This window comes from Manis javanica, chromosome 11 (assembly GCF_040802235.1).
Source record: "Manis javanica isolate MJ-LG chromosome 11, MJ_LKY, whole genome shotgun sequence".
NCBI classification, from domain to species: Eukaryota; Metazoa; Chordata; class Mammalia; order Pholidota; family Manidae; genus Manis; species Manis javanica.
Window position 1 is genome coordinate 31,609,756 of NC_133166.1, and position 17,884 is coordinate 31,627,639.

Consider the following 17,884-nt stretch of genomic DNA (forward strand, 5'->3'; position numbering starts at 1 on the left):
AACTCAACCAAGAATTAGGAGAAGTGCAAGTTATAGCACTCCAAAATCTTACAACTACAGACTATCTACTGTTAAAAGAACATATGGGATATGAACAGTTCCCAGGGATGGGTTGTTTTAATTTGTCTGATTTCTCTCAGACTGTTCAAGTACAGTCGGACAATATCCATCATATCATAGATAAATTTTCACAAATGCCTAGGATGCCTAACTGGTTTTCTTGGTTTCACTGGAGATGGCTGGTAATTATAGATCTGCTTTGGTTATGTAACTGTATTCCTATTATGTTAATGTGTGTGTGCAATTTAATTAGTAGTTTAAAACCTATACATGCTGAAGTTACTCTACAAGAAGATATGTCAAAGAAATAATCAATCTTCCCATGTTTTCTTCTGCCTGCTACTTCTATAGCTTTTCTTCTTCCTTTCTAATTACAACCCTTAAATAGAATTCGTGCCTCATATCGAATTTACCAAGTATCATAATTCCTCCAAGTGGTAAAGATACCTCAAGACAAATACTGAGCATAGAAGCCACAGGGCATAAATCTGCAAAGAAGTAAAAAAGCTAACCTTTTCAAACAATATGGCCTCTCTCTCACTTACCAACTTTACATTTCCCTGTATGGCCCCGGAAGATGACTGGATAGCCAGAGACGGGTAAGATTCCTCAAGGGAGGAACAACCTAAGACAGGCACAGTCGCAGGGGCGCCATCAGGTGAGAAATTGGGGATCAGAGGTGAGGCTTAGAACCTCACCCCCCCCTGTTTTGAGAGAAATCTTCTGCATCCATGGATGTTTTATTGCCCTTGTCTAGCTTGGATTAACACATAGTCTACAGGCACACACCTGATCATCTACATTTGCTCTCTTACAACACTAAACTATGTTTTCTACCTTATCTTGCATCTACCTACCACTTCAGCATTTTATTAAAAAAAATAATAATAATAATAAAGGGAGAAACATGGGACCACATATAAATCAAGTATAAAAATCAAACAAATATTCATATGTGACCTGATTGTTTATAGTTCACAATGCGTGATCAAAACTGAAAGTTTCTGTGATGACTGCCCTTGTACTGTTCACCATGTAAGAACTTATTCACTATCTAAGAATTTGTTCACCATCTAAGAACTTGTTCGTTATGCTTCAGAAGATTGGAGACTGACAAAAATTAGGCTTGGGGTGGATTAATGATTGTGCATTGAGCATTGACTCCCCTATACAGAATTTTATTGTTGTTAACAACCATTTGATCAATAAATATGAGAGATGCCCTCTCAAAAAAAAAAAAAAATTTCGTCTGTATGCCAGCAGCTCTCACACTTATTTCTCCAGCTCAGACACTGTCTTCTGAGTTTCTTATCTGTATATCCAACTGCTTGTCTGATTATCTGTCTCAGAGATATCAGAGTCAGGGCAAAGTGATCTACCCTCACCCAAAGGGACTCCTCCACTAATCATTCCTATCTTGAAAAATGACATTTCATTCACTCAGTTGTTTGTACCAGAATTCTTCTTTATACTACTTTTCCAATGGCCATATATACAATGCACTAGGAAGTCTACATGTATTTTTGTTTAATGCTCACTTGATACACCTTAAAATGTACTAAACAGTGTTTCCTAGAAATACTGTGCTGAGCTCTCAATATAGTGTACACTCACCAGATGAAAGATGCAACCGAGCTGAATTTAAATTTATTTTTTAATTAATTAAAAATATTTAATTAAAATTCAAATTAATCTTGGATTTCCAAGATTTAGTATGAAACATTTGTCTCAGTTTTTATATTGATTATGTGTCGAAATTATATTTATTTTGGATATATTGGGTTAAATAAAACATACCACTAAAATTAATTCCATCTACTTTTTTTTAATGCAGCTACTAGAAAATTTTAATTACCTACCTAGTTAGCATTATTTTTGTATTGGACTGCTCAGCTCCAAACATTGAAATTGTTATGCAACTAATCAAAACATAAATTTAACAAAGCTTCCACTTAAAGGCTTTGAGGGAGGTGGGAGGAAACACAAACAAGTTGGTATTTTTTAAATATAAATGTGTAACATGCTGAAGCTAGATTGAACTCTGGGGCCATAGTGGATGAAGTATTGAGTTAAATAGGAGGCAACTGCAATAATCCAGGAAGGAAAATAATATTGGTTTGGGCTAGAGAGATGGTGGAGATGAAAAGACGGTACATTTGAGAGACACTTGGGAAGTAAAACTGCCACTGTTTACAAATTTACTTAATCAGATCCTTCTCTGATCCAATCAAAACATTGCTTGCAAGCAGATTTAATTATATAATTTAATGAAAACGGTAATTAAAACCTATTTAATCAAATTCTGTAATATAATCAAAACATTGATTGTAGGCTTAATCAAATTCTTCAACAATTTTATTGAAATCACAAATCCACCAGATTCTCACATGCTTCAAAACACACACACACAATACATGAACTATCGCACTGATTACAGAATTCGTTATAACAACTGTACTTAAAAGTGATCACAAAGGTAGTACAGGTATGACTCACACCTAATAGCTGCTATTGACTATCAACCAATGACTGGGTTGAGGAACGAAATAATTACTCATGGCAATCTTAAGAAAACAAGATTGGCCAGGCCCACCCTCCAAGGGCCAAGACAGGCTCGGCCCGTGGAGAGGGCTGCTAGAATTGGCCGTTGGTCTCGCACTAGGCCCCGAACGCGCCTCCTTTGTTGCCCCGGCGGGTACGCCTGTGACGCGTGAAGTCCAGCGCGCGGCACGGCGCAAGTTGGACTCAGAAGCCGCAGGCCCACAGAGGTGACGGTTCGCTACGCGAAGCCATAGTCCTACAGTCCCGGTAACACCGAAACCGCAGACAGAGGACGGCGTCGGACAGAGCCCCCCAGCGGGGACTGCTTCCGGGGCAGGGGGCGGGGCTGCTGGAAGTGGCCGGACGCTGTCTGCGGCTCGTTGTTTAAGCGGCTGACGGGAAGGAGAAGGTTTGGCTCCGGCGGCGCCGCGGGGCGGCAGTCACGACCAGCCCTCAAGCCGCCGCTAGCCTCTGGACTGGCAGAAGCCAGGAACCCCGGCTGAGGAGCGGCGGGGCGAGACGCCCGCTGGCCTTCTGACCGCATCATGTCGCGGGGCTCCATCGAGATCCCCCTCCGGGACACCGACGAGGTAAGTGCCTAGTATGGGGGAGGGTTGGAGCCGTGAATTTGGACGGTCCCCTCCTCTCCCTTTCTCTCGATTTCATTTCGGAAGCGAGAGCACCCTCTCCTCCCGGAGTCAGATCGAAATCCCCAGCCGAAGCTCTGATCACCTCCTTCCCCAGCTCTTGCGCCCTCCCAGGCGGGGAACACCATGTCCCCGCGGCCTCGGGTCCACCCCAAGGAGTTCATGAAAGTTCCCCTCCAACCTGTTCGTATTTGACAGTACTCTGCTCTTTTCCTGATTCACGGGTGTTGGGGTGTGAGGGTCCCCGATAAACTGCAGAGCACCTCACAGATCAAAGGTGGGCGCTGGTGTCACCGCCGTCTGTCTACTGCCCACACCAAGTATCTTTCTCTGGGATGTCACTCTCTCCCTTAGAAACTCGCGTCTGTCAGGGTGCGCTGTGTCCGCCACACAAGGCTCCATCAGCGAAGTAGAGACCTCCACGATACAGACGCTCCTGTGTGCTAATAGAATTACCCCCTTCCTTTCCGCGCTTCAGTCATGAGTGGCGTATGGCTTGTCTGAGTACAGCTCTCAGCATTCGTATTGTCTCACTGGATATCGCCTACTCTTACTTTTGTTTGTATGATTGAAACACAGTATTGAGATATAATTCACTCACTGTAAAATCCAGGGTTTTTAGTAATATTCATAAAGTTGTGTAACCATCACTGCTGTCTAATTCCAGAACATTTCCTCCTGTTATTTTGGTGCCCACATTCAGGGGTGTCTGTGACACACAAATGCTGCCTCCATGATTAATGTGTACAGTGGCATTCAACTTTGCATTGCCTCTAGAATTGTGCTGAGAAAGGTGTCAGACCTATGGCATGAGTCTGTGGGCTGCTCATCTGCACTTTACCTGCATTATATGGTTAAGCAGGGTTTTGTTTGTTATTTTTGAGTAAGCAAAGCTTTTGTAGTATTTTGTAGTTCTGGTGATTTGAGGACAATTAGCAAGATTTGTTTGCTACTCTATGTTTTTACTTTAATATTACTATATAACCTACTTGCATGTGTTCCTTAAACATTTCTTAACATACACTTGCTCAGCTCTGTTGAAAGTGAACACAACCTTAGAGATATCATATTCATGTATATTAAAGAAAAGCATCAGTCAAAGGAGAAATGTAAATTAAAACAAACAAATAAACAAACCAGGAGTTAAAATCTACATTTTCTGTTTTAGGTCATTGAACTTGACTTCGATCAGTTACCAGAGGGGGATGAAGTTATCAGTATTCTGAAACAGGAGCACACACAACTGCACATATGGATTGCTTTGGCGGTCAGTATTCATGTTATGTATTTTTTAAAATGTTGATTGGGAAAAGCATGTGGTTTCTGTTTTCAGATACAGTAATAGCCAGCTTGAGTGTGTGATAAATAAATTAATTGTACCGTATGTATGGAAGTTAATTGTATTATCATCTGTAGGACAAAAATGCCAGTTTCCTAAATAATGTGCTACTCCACTGACAAATTAATACATACTGGTAAAGGAAATGCATTTAAGTTAAATATACCTAATTCTATATTGAGTGTTTGATTATTTAGTGATTATTATAGGTAAGATGCCCACAAAAAACAAGGTGCCATTATGCAAACATTTCTACCTTACATTGTTTCCTGTAACAATAAAACATTTCTCCCAAAATACTCTAAAAGGTGATTAGGTTCCAGGCTAACTCACAAAAAAGCCCTCTTGGATGAAGTTTATCTCGAGCTTAAGTTTTTTATCCCATTTGGTCCCTTCCATAACATAAATACTACTGGAGATACCCAGAAAAATCACTCAGAGAGCCTGAAATTCTAACACCCTCCCCCTTCCCCAGCCCCCATTGTATAATGATGTTTCCTTTTTATGGGAACATTATAGTAAACTATTACAGTTATATAATATAGTTAAGTACTATAATCATTATTCCAAAGCAAGGGGTGCCACTGGTCTCTTTCATAAAGATACAGAAGAGGCTCCTAATATTGTCTTGAAGGGTCAGATAAGTAGGTCTGGAATTGGGCTTGTATCCAGTGCCCAAACCTAATTCCAAGAGTTTCTCAGATATGGATTTACAGCAAAGTACTTTCAGTGACAAACAGTGCCTTCCTACATGAAGTGCTAAGTTTTCCTAGTCTGTGAAGGAAAAAACCATTCATGCTTTTGTCACACATTTTTTTTTTAATACAAATGTCTCCATTAGCAGCACTTACACAAAAAATTGAAATATTGGAGAATCAGCAGGGCAGCTGTGGTAAGATAAATTGTTGAAAGATTGTGGATTATAGGTTATTACAGATGAAAGAATGTAGGCTTTGGGATTAGAGAGGCCTTTGTTCAAATTTCATCTTGGCTGCTTACTAGCTATGTGACCTTACACAAATGATCTATCTATTGCACTTGCTTTTTTATGAGAATGTTAGTATTCACTTCAAGGTGGTTGTACAGATTAATGTGTATGAAGCTCCTGGCAGAGTATGTGGCCATATAGTAAGTGGTTGACAAATGATGGATATAACTTTTATTATTAATTATGGAACACATACCGAGGGAAGTTATTAAACAGGCCCAAAGTCAAATCATTTTTGATAGATCTAGAACCAGATTCCAAGTTTTCCGTTTAGAATTCCTTTTATGTCTTAATATTGCTTTCTCTTGGGCTCAGAGTTAGTTTGAAATCAACTATTGCTAGGGAAGAAGTGAACTGGAAATATTTGTAGTGATTGTAATCTTTTTAAACAGCTTTCTTAGGTGTAAGTCACCTGTCATAAACTACACATATTTAATGTTTACTACTTGAGAAGCTTTAGCATATGTATACACCCATGAAATCGTCACCACAATCAAGATAATGTGTACGTCATCACTGCCAAAAATTTTCCTCCAAACTCTCACCTACCTCCCACAGTCCCCAGGCAACCCCTGATCTGTTTTTGTTTTTTACCCCAGATATGTTTTTTGTTGTTAAAGTTTAGTTTGTGTTTCCTGTAGTTTTATATAAATAGAATCATACCGTATATACTCTTTTTGGTCTGGCTTATTTCGCTTGGCGTATTTTGAGATATATCCATGTTGTAGCATGTATCAGTAGGTCCTTTCTTTTTATTGCTGAGCAGTATCCATTGTACAGATATACCTCAGCTTGTTTGTCCATTCACCTGTTGATCAGCATTTGGGTTGTTTCCAGTTCGGGGCTATTACAAATAAAGCTGCTATAAGCATTTTTGTACAACGTATGTTTTAGTAATTCTAATTTGATTCTTTGCTTTATAGCTGGAATACTACAAGCAAGGAAAAACAGAAGAGTTTGTAAAGTTGTTGGAAGCAGCACGGATTGATGGCAATTTGGACTACAGAGACCATGAAAAAGACCAGATGACTTGCTTGGATACATTGGCTGCTTATTATGTACAACAGGCTAGGAAGGAAAAGAATAAGGACAATAAAAAAGATCTTATTACCCAGGCAACCCTCTTGTATACAATGGCTGATAAAATTATTATGTATGATCAGGTAAAGAAGTCAGATTTCTTTGAATTTATGAAAGCAAAATGTATGTGATGGGCAACAGATTTTTAACTTTTCTTAAAATAACATAGTTAATATAAATAGTCAAAAAGAAGAGATATTTCTCATTAAAATTAGAATTACTTTAGTCCTTGTACTGTTGAAATAATGTGGGCAAATTTAACACACAAAACTTATCCATATGTTGAGTTAGTAATTCCAACATCTCCAGGTGAGTTTCAAGCATATTTTAAGGAGTTCTAACTTTTCTTTTTGTCATTTTCCCTGTCACCAAAGATTTGCATTTTAGGATAATTTCTCAATTTGTAATTAAGAATTGCTTATTGGTAGTTAAAATATATTACAGTTGATACAGGAATTTGTGTGATGCTCCACCTCCTTAGATGGTTTTCATTTTAATGTACACATTCATGTTAAAGTCTTGAAGTAAAGATGATGCACTACTTTTTCAGAACCATTTGTTGGGAAGAGCCTGTTTCTGCCTACTTGAAGGTGACAAAATGGATCAGGCTGATGCACAGTTTCACTTTGTACTCAACCAGTCTCCAAATAATATTCCAGCCCTTCTTGGTAAGTCATTTTCTGCAGTCATCTTAGAAATCTATATTTTTCAGCACTTGCCTAGAATATGTCTGTTTATAATAGCTCCTTAGTAACTGGTCTGGACCACAAAGTTGAAGAGCTTTATCTTAGTAAAAATGAAACTATTTGTAACAGATCATTGTTTCTGTTGAAATTACAGAAATAAAATATATACCAGTTAAGAATAATTTGTTATTCACTTCTAAAAGTCAGTAAACAATCTCTCTTTGGACAATTCTAAGCTATTTTAATTATCGTTTTATAACGTTTAACCTAAAGACAGAACTGTTGTATCTATAGGCATAAATTTATATGCCCTTATGGAAAACAAGTTTTGATATGAAATCTCAGTATTTCTTACTGAGAGATGTATCTGATTTAGGTAGTTAGTGTACAGCATGTGAGACTTGGGTTCTTTAATCAATGCATGTTTATTTTTAAAAATCATTACAGGTAAAGCTTGCATTTCATTCAACAAGAAAGACTATAGAGGAGCTCTTGCTTACTATAAGAAAGCATTACGTACTAACCCAGGATGTCCAGGTAAGAGAAGAACTTTAGGTCTAAGCCGTGTATTATCCAACTTAAAATATTGAGGATTTGACAGTTGCTTATGAAAATTAGTCATGAAAAAATATGATAGGATTGTTGAAATTTTTTAAATTGAGGTACAGACAATAAAATGCACAAATCTTAGTGTACAGTTTCATGAATTTTGACATGTGTACACTCATGTAACCATCACTCAGATCAAGATACCAAACATGTTCACTAATTTTTTCCCCTTCCCTTATTTCAACCATCTTCCCATCTCTCTCTTCTATGGTAACCAGTCTGTTTGTGTTTATGAGTCTATTACAGCTTTGTTCATTATTTTGTTTTTTAGAGTCCACATATTAGTGAAATCATATGGTATTTGTCTTTCTCCATCTGACTTAATTCACTTAGCATAATACCTTTTAGGTCCATCTATGTTGTCACAAATGGCAAGATTTCATTCTTTTTTATGGCTGAGTAATATTCCATTTATTCATGTATGGCAGCTTTTTTTCCATTCATCTTTAGGTTGTTTCCATACTTTGGCTTTCCAGTTTTGGTTTTCCATTATTTGTAAATAAGGCTGAGAAAAATTTAGAGGTGCATATATCCTTCTGAATTAGTGATTTTGTTTTCCTAGGTTAAATTCCCACAAATGGAATTGCTGCATCATATGATATTTCTATTTTTAGTTTTTTGAGAAACCAGAATTGAAGGTTTTTAAAAAATACTATGTCTGGTTAACAAGCTGAATAGTAGATCATATTATAATTTTTTTGCCCTATGCTATTTTTCTTTTCAAAATCCCATTCATTTAGCAAATTTTACCGAGTACCAACTATGTGAAAGGTGTTCTTCTAGACCCAGGGAATGCAGCAATGAACCAAAGGCAAAAGTCCCTGTCCTCATGTAATTCATTTTCCAGTGAGGAAGATAAAATGAGTAGAATACATACTGTCAGATATTGGAAAGGGCAAAGGAAAAGTACACAGCAGAAAGGAGTGGGTATGAGAAGGCAGTGGGCTTGGAAAGGGTGAGCAGGTAAATGTATCACTGAAATAGTAACATTTGCATAAAGACCTAAAAAAACTAATAAGAGGGTTACAGATATATGGAAGAAGATTACTCTCAGAGAGAGGGAATAGGCGGTACAAAGATCCTGAGGAAAGAATGGGCCTGGGAAGTTTGAGGAACAGGGAGGAAGCCAGTGTGGCTGGAAGGGAGAGAGAGAGAGAGAATGAGGAGGAGAAATAGTAAGAACTGGGGTCAAAGATATAACCAGGGGGCAATCACGTGCATCATGGATTATTATAAGGACTTTAGCTTTTACTCTGAGAGACATAGGAAACCACTGGAGGGCTACAGAGGAGTGAGTAACATGATCTGACTTATATTTAAAAGGATAATTTGAGATTACTCTCAGAGAGAGGGAATAGGCGGTACAAAGATCCTGAGGAAAGAATGGGCCTGGGAAGTTTGAGGAACAGGGAGGAAGCCAGTGTGGCTGGAAGGGAGAGAGAGAGAGAGAATGAGGAGGAGAAATAGTAAGAACTGGGGTCAAAGATATAACCAGGGGGCAATCACGTGCATCATGGATTATTATAAGGACTTTAGCTTTTACTCTGAGAGACATAGGAAACCACTGGAGGGCTACAGAGGAGTGAGTAACATGATCTGACTTATATTTAAAAGGATAATTTGAGATTACTCTCAGAGAGAGGGAATAGGCGGTACAAAGATCCTGAGGAAAGAATGGGCCTGGGAAGTTTGAGGAACAGGGAGGAAGCCAGTGTGGCTGGAAGGGAGAGAGAGAGAGAGAATGAGGAGGAGAAATAGTAAGAACTGGGGTCAAAGATATAACCAGGGGGCAATCACGTGCATCATGGATTATTATAAGGACTTTAGCTTTTACTCTGAGAGACATAGGAAACCACTGGAGGGCTACAGAGGAGTGAGTAACATGATCTGACTTATATTTAAAAGGATAATTTGAGCTTCTGGGTTGAGACTATAGAGTGGGACATAGGGGCAAAGATAGAAATAAGGAGACCAGGTGGAAGACTGTGCAGTCATGCAGCTCAGAGATGAGTGTGACTTGCTCTAGGGTGGTAATAGTGGAGGTGCAAATGGTTAAATTCTAAATATATTTTGAAGGAAGAACCAGTGGGGTAGGTGTGCTATATGAGACAAAGGTGGAGTCAAAGGCAACTCCTTTGCATAAGCAATTGGCAGAGTGAAGTTCATTTACAGCAGTTGGAAAATAGTTCAAGAAGAATTTGTTTTAGACCTGAGAAGTTTGAAATGCTAGGAGGGCTGGAGTTCAGGAAAGAGGTCCAGGCCCAAGTCATTAATTTGGAAGTTGTCAACATCAGGTGGTGCATAGTAGCCATGAAACTGTGTGAGATCCCCAGGGGAGCAGTGTAGATAGAAAAGAGATCCAAGGATGAAGCCCTAGGGAAGTGTGCCATTTAGAGGTCAGAGAAATGAGAAAGAACAGCCAGAACTGTAGGAGGAAAGGTGCAACGACCTTGAGGTCAAATGTAAAATCTTTGCAGAAGGAGAGGGTGTCAGACAGTGTCAGATTCTGTTGTTAGGGCAAGTAAAACAGGGACCCAGATAGTTAGATTTAGCAGCCTACAAAACATTAGTGACCTTGATAAAAGCAGTTTTACTAGAATGGTGGGAGTGAGATCCTTTTGGAATGGATTCAAGAGAAAACAGAATGGAAGTTATTGGAGGCAGCAAGTGTAATTAGATTTCTCAAGTTTTGCTATCAAGGAATAAATAGGAATGGCTTAACAACGGAAAGGGAAATGGAAGCAAGAGAGGATTTCTTTTTTAAGATGGGAGAATGTAAGTGGATGATGATTTAGTGGGGAGGGAACACTTGACACAGGAGAAATAAGGGAGGGTTGCTGGACCGGTGTCCTTAAAAGATGAGAAAGAGCAGGATCTAGTGACCAGTGGAGAGGTTGGCCTTAGATAGGAACAGAGTTGTGTTTTGGCATGACCTGTATATAAGCATAACTGAAGGGACTGACAGTATGTGCCTGTAGTCAGTCACAATGTGTAGGGCCTTAATGAAGCTTTTCATCCTCTGTTTAAAAGTTGCTCTTTGAAAATTAGATATGGAAGGTACAGTATAGCCAGGAATATTGGAAGAGAGGAAAAATACAAGTATTGTTAAACGTGTTCTGTTCTGTGGTGAGAGAGGTATCCATGATGCGGGGCAAGGGCGTTGGGGAGAGAGGTCTAACCTCCAGTGAAACTAAGTTTGTGATACACCAAAATATTTTACAGCATAGTTGTACTGAGATTAATTCTGGAGTTTTCCAGTTCATAAACAGAATGTTTAAGCATTTTTTTCTTTCGAAACCTAATAGTATGGTAGTCTGACAGATTAAGTGACTTGATTTTATTTTTTTAGCTGAAGTTCGTTTAGGAATGGGCCATTGCTTTGTGAAACTTAGCAAACTGGAGAAAGCTCGTCTGGCATTCAGTAGAGCCCTGGAACTCAATTCCAAATGTGTAGGAGCATTGGTTGGACTGGCTGTTCTAGAACTCAACAATAAAGAGGTATGTGAGTGAAAAAATTATCTCTCTTCTGACTAATTTGTTAGATCCTTATCTAAACTTCTTAAGGCCAGTGTGTTTTGGAAGTCAAGATTTCAGATTATAGAAATGTAATAATGGTGCCTGCACTGCATAATATGTAACACATCAGTTATTAGGACATAGCCCCAAATGCAAATTTATATTTCTATGGCAAAATGAATGACTATTCATACTAATAGGATAGCCTCACACTTAACGTTTTGCTACCAAATGAGCTTGCTCCAAGATTACAAAATACTTTTGTTTTTTTTTAGAGGTTTTTGATTTCAGCATCTCAGATAAGGGATTGTAGACTGTTTATCAGTTTGGAATGCTTTTGATTGCAAGTAACAGAAAGCATACTGAAATGACTTAACATAAGGGTTTTTATTGTTTAATAAACCAGCTGTCTAAAGTCTCAGATTTGGCACCTTAGTATCATCAAATGCAGGGCTTTGTATCTTTCTGTCTTCCCTTAATATGTAGCTTTTCCTCCTATCTGTCACCTCAGAGTTGCAAGGTAGCTGCTGCATCTCCAGACATTTCATTATTATATCACCCTTATAAGGAGGGAGGAAAGGGAAAGGATAAAAGGCTTTCTCATAGAGAAGTTTCTGCCCTACATTGAGAAAGAAGCTCCCCATCATGCTTCCCTACATGTTTCCCAGCCTCTGCACTGTTAGCACTGGGGCCAGATAATTCTTTAGTGTGGGGAGTTCTACTCTTCAGGATGTTTAGTAGTATCCCCGACCTCTGCCCACAGACTGCCAGCACATCCTCCAAATTTTGCTAACCAAAAATGACATTGCCCCCCCTTGAGAACCACTGCCTTAGGCCAATCTCCAGAAATGAAGAATAGATTCTTTTGACAGGTTTAGATGAATCATGATTCATCTCCTGGGGGTTGGAGAAGAGGAGGCAGCTTTCTTTCCTGAAATCAAAAGATCACAGGCAACAAAGTCTGGATTATGTTAGCAGAGTAAGAGGGGTAAAATGATTGTTGAATAATCCACAAACGTCTACCACCCAAAAGACAGCTAGAATCAGTAAAACCAAAGGTTGCTCTTTGGGGGAGAAGTGGGAGACTAACAAAGCAGAAAATCTCAAGCAAGAACTGAACAAGAAAAGAAAAAGAGAAAAAAGTTAAACAAAATAACATGAATTAAAAAGGGGGGATTTGATTACAAATGCAGTATTTAAAAATCTTGAGGCTTCCAGTTCCTGTCACAATGATGAAATAGCACAAGCTGTTGTCCGTCTCAATTCAAAGCCTGGAGAAGTATGTAGAACTGACATTTAACTATAAGTATGTAGAAGAATTTACTATAATCTCTAAGTGTTAGGCAGGAAAATAGATATGAGCAGTGTGGAAAGAGAACAAGGTCCATAAAGCCCCCTAGAAAGGACTCAGCTAACCAGTTAAACTAGAAAGCCAGAAAAGACTGGAGTTAGAGTTAATCAGTTAAAGCTCAAAAGGTCAAGAGCAACTTGGCCTTGAATGTTTGAATATTCCCCAGATATAAAGAGAAGTATCTGAGCATAGCCCATGTCTTATTTGTGTCAACTAGATCATTGTAAGATTTACTCTAGCTTGCTAAAAGGTCCACCTATAAACAGCATAATAAAAACAGGGAGATCCCACCTTAAAGACAAAATTGCATTTTAAAAAATCCAGGAAGTAAGATTCTTAACCTACCGTTTAGCAAGCAAATAATAACTTGGCCCACCCTGGAGGGCAGGGCAAATAGTCCTAATTGATATGCCCCTGGACCAAAAAGCTGCTATTCTGGGAAGAAATCAACAGTAAATTTCTTGTATTAATTTTGGAGAATTACCTGGAAAACTAATCAAAAGAAAGATGTAATGACTCATCAAGGATAAATATTCAGGGATCACTTAACAAGTCCACATCCCTCGCGCTTTGAAAATCCTCAACCGCCTATAAAACCCCAGACCCTAAAACCTGAGGGCGCCTCTTCTCTGATGTAGCCCACACTCTCCTCTCTCTGAGTGTGCACCTTTTTTTCCTTTAAATAAATCTCTCACTTATAACATTTTCTCTGCGCTTTTCCAGTGGTGTCTTTGTTACTTTGCTTTTGCATTCTAATCACCTTATACTCTGACTTCCTGCATCTCCAAACCAATTTTCCCCCCAACAGAGGAGCCCCCAGAAAGATAAGAAGGAAAATAGGGAGAAGAGAGTTAGGCATCATGGTTAGGGGATAGCTTTTGGGAGAGAGCAATAACCTAGATATACCTCTAGCAGCATGGATATTATCTTAAAAATGTGTTGACAAACAAAAATAATCAGAATGAGATTCACAGCATGTATACTTTTTATATTTGTTTAATACACATAAACAACATCACGTTGTTTTATAAGATAGTGCATACTAGGATATACATCCAAAGTGGTGTTCTGGTGAGGAGGGGATTAAAAGGGATTGAGGAACATATGAAATAAAACCAGAGGGGTTTCCATGGAGCAAATATGACAGGATACAAGAACTTGTCATACAGTGAGTAGCTTTTTGCTAATAAATATGTCTCATCAATAGAAATGGAAAATTCAAGCCAATAACCAATAAAGAAGTTGAGTCAGTCATCAGCCGCGGCTGTGTTACAGTTAAGTTTTGTCAAATTTGCAAGGAACAAATAATCCTTAACACAAACCTGCAGAAAAAGGAGAATGAAGGAAATCTTAATTTTTTTTAGGAGGATATACATTTTAAACTGAATTTTACAGTCATAAGTAGTAAGGAGAGAAAATTTATAAGGCCAGATTCTGTTTATGAATATACAGCCAAAAAAGCAAAAAACAAACACCCAAGTAGAGTTTATCACAGGAACACAAGGACATTTCAACATTGAAAAAAATAACAACATGGTCATTTATCTGGATGCAGAAAAAACATTTGAGAAAATTCATCACTCATTCATTCTATTGTAGAAATAGAAGTTGTTGGCAGAAACTGTCTATTGCTTTTCCAATAGCCATTTCACAGAAACATAGAGCTATGTTTCCTAACAACAGAAACTCAGCTTTGTTCAGGTCATAGGAAGAGACCCTTTGAATCCAAACAGTTTTCATAGAACATGACAATCTGATCTAAATTTCATAAAAGCCAAGTGTGAGTCTGGTGAGAGGAAATCCCAGGGCAAAATACCTCTAAAAACCTAAATCAGTCAAAGGGAGAAATAAAGTTTAAAAACCCGTTTATTGCTTACAAACTCCAGTCCTGGGCCATCTCTCTTTCCTGCTCCAACAGAAGCAAAACCGGCCCTCCCCCTCACCTCTCAGGTACAGATAAGCCCTCCCTTGCCCAGGTAATTACCCACTGATATGGAAAGGAACTTCTCTCCACCCCTGAGGAATGATGCAAATGCACTAAAGCCATACTTCTTTCCACCTCTGAATGCCTATTGATATGCAGATGTCTAAAGCCAGGTGAGATATTCTGGAAATGTTACAATTTTACCCACACCAAGAATCAAGATTAGCCAAATAGTTTTGAATAACAATGAGATAGGGAGAGAACTTATTTATAGAGCTTATAGAGCTATAGTGATAAAGCTAGTGTGATAGTAGTACACTGTAGTACCAGTGGAACAGAGAGCTCAAACTGACCTGCATAAAGATGGAAACCTGATTGTAACAGAAGTAGCCTGATCAACCAATGGACAATTGATAATCAAAAGTTATAACCCTAACTCATGCCATAATTATTTACAGATGGAGTAAAGATTTAAATGTGAGAAGCAAAACTTTAAAACCTTACGAATAAAATACGTAAAGTACTAATACGTGCTACAATAAGGATGAAATAGACTAAGTGGAATAAGCCACGCTCAAAAGACCGCATTGTATGATCCCATTTAAATGAAATGTTCAGAATAATCAAATCTATAGAGACAGAAAGCGAATTAGCAGTTGAAGAGGGCTGGGGGTAGTGGAGAATGGGGAGCAGATAAATGGAAAATGACTGCTAATGGGTATGGGCTTTCTTTTGGGGATGATGAAAAAGTTACAAAGTTCAATTGTGATAATGGTTGTACCACTCTTAACATACTAAAAAAAGTTGAATTGTACACTTTCAGTGGATAAATAGTATGTGAATGATATGTCAACAAAGCTGTTAAAAGTGTACTCTTGGAGTATTTTCTACTATTTGCCTTATTAGTCGTAAATTATTTAGGACTCTACTATCAAGCATATTTATTAAATACACCAAATATCAGCAGGCAGAAGTGCTTTCTAGTGGGCATGCTTCTGTAGTCAAATTTGTTAACAAAACTAAAGTCTAACGATTTAACTCACTGTTTGAAATTTTTTATTCCTGGTGAAGGTTAACTAAAATAAGGGTTATATTTTAGTATCTGAATTTAGACTTATATAACCTATTTCTTCGGACTGTAAAGAAAACTTTGAAAAAATGCTAATTAAGTAGTGTTTTCTTTCACTCAACCCTGCTTTCATTGTTTTTCTTTTAGGCCGATTCCATCAAAAATGGTGTTCAGCTTCTTTCCAGAGCCTATACTATTGATCCTAGCAACCCTATGGTTTTGAACCACTTGGCAAATCACTTTTTCTTCAAAAAGGTAGAAGACATTTATTTAAAGTCATTAGTTTTTAAATCCTGATTTTTATTTTTTTCTGTTGTAATTGAGAACTTTATTAACTTGGAAAGAAATTTGAAAATATCAAGAGTTTTTTTTTCTTCAAATGAAAGTTTGTATTACTTATCTGTATGTTTGTTCATTCATTTGATATTTACCGACCCGTTAGGCCATACCCCACACTGTGATACGGATGTAGAGATCGGGAACATGTGGTGCTGCACTCAAGGAGCTCAGTTCATAGAAAACACAGACTCATAAGCAAATGTAAATGTGAAAATAAAGGTCTCTACCCGGCTGTAGTAGAGAAATGAAAGAGGAAGTAATTAAGTGGTTAAGGAAGGTTTTCACTGAGAAGGAAAAGCTCTTGAACTAGGTTTTCAGGAGGAAGTTACTAGGTAGTTGAAAGGGGAAAGACACAGATCTGTGAAATAGTTTAATGAGAGCCTAGCATATGGTGGGCTCATGACAGGATCCAGATAGTGGGGCAGCTGTGTGATTCGAGGAGTTTGGACCTGCTTATGTAGGCAACAAGGAGGCAGTGAAATTTGTTTGTATTTTGATCATGATGTAAGTTTTAAAGTTGCATCTGCAGAAGCAATGGTATTTTAGGTTTCATAAATAGTAAACCCAAGATTTCATTGACAAATTGTTTATACAGTAAGCATGAAAGTTTAATCTGCCATATCAAAACTAGCTATTAAGTTATACTAAGAACTTTAAAGTAGTTAAATCGCAGTTTAGGTAAAAATGCACAAAACTGCATCAGTCTTTATTAATAATAGATACTATGTTGCTGTTATTGTTGCTATTAAATGCCAAACATGGTTAAAAGTGCATTCCATGAATTCATATAAAATTCATATAATCATATGAGGTAGGTAATATCCCCATTTTGTGGATGAATAATTGAGACAGAGTTAATAGCCTAAGGTTACATTGCTGTTAACCGTGAGGCTTTACTTCCTGTGGCTGTGAAAGCATCCTCCCCTTTCATAATGAATTACTAGTTAAGCTTTACCCTGTAACTGTAATAGTATTAAAAGGCAACTACTTAGGGAGAAGATGGAAATGCATCTTACAAGTAAATGGAATGTTACTATTTAAGGTAAAAGAGCTACACAAAGCAGTTTGGTTTTTACAGAAAAAACAAAGGACTCATAATTCTGATATTCAAGTGATCAACAATATATTCAACAATCAGTGCTTAGAGCTGTTAGGACAGGTTCCTTGAACCAAATGAAAATTACTCAGTTTTTGATTTTCAATGTTAGTCACCTTTCCACTGCTGAAGATAAAGACTTGCTTGTACTTAACATAATCAATATGTACAGAACCTTACAGATTGCTTGAGTGAAGTATGCAAATCAGGCAGCCTGTTTGAGTGTTCCTGAACACCTGATCTGTGGTCAGCACTGTGCCAGGTGATGTGAGGTCATCTTGTGCTGAGTATGTATCCCTAAGGTTTATAGAGTGTATATACATCTGTTTTCTCAATTTGTCACTTTAGCAGCCCGAAGAGGCAGACGGGCAGGATATTTCTGTTTCTCTTTCTATACATAAGAAATTCGAGGCTCAGAAAAGTTCAGTAACATCACTTGCTCAAATTTCTTTCACTAGCAGATAGTAAAGTTGAGATGTGATCTTTTAATTCTCTGCCCACCACACTACATTGTCTCCCCCACAAAAGAATCATTTAGCTGGAAGAAAATGTATTATTAACACCTCAGACACTTCAATAATTGAGTGGTAAAGAAGGTTTAGATATGAGAGCTCTTGTGACTCCTGGAGTAGTTATCAG

General features: G+C 38.0%; 1 protein-coding gene across 2 annotated transcripts in view; it reads left to right on the plus strand.

The window, feature by feature from the left end:
* The first annotated feature begins 2,480 nt into the window (after nt 1-2,480).
* CTR9 (CTR9 homolog, Paf1/RNA polymerase II complex component) overlaps nt 2,481-17,884 on the plus strand; it is a 32,137-nt gene continuing 16,733 nt past the window's right edge. The window contains exons 1-7 of one of the 2 annotated variants that reach the window (XM_073216194.1): nt 2,481-3,191; nt 4,417-4,515; nt 6,499-6,738; nt 7,206-7,323; nt 7,789-7,878; nt 11,300-11,448; nt 15,958-16,065. In XM_073216194.1, the coding sequence (XP_073072295.1) occupies nt 3,147-3,191; nt 4,417-4,515; nt 6,499-6,738; nt 7,206-7,323; nt 7,789-7,878; nt 11,300-11,448; nt 15,958-16,065 (849 nt within the window). In that variant the 5' untranslated portion in view covers nt 2,481-3,146. The remainder of the gene's footprint in view (nt 3,192-4,416; nt 4,516-6,498; nt 6,739-7,205; nt 7,324-7,788; nt 7,879-11,299; nt 11,449-15,957; nt 16,066-17,884) is intronic. The other variant, XM_073216193.1, reaches the window with a different exon arrangement.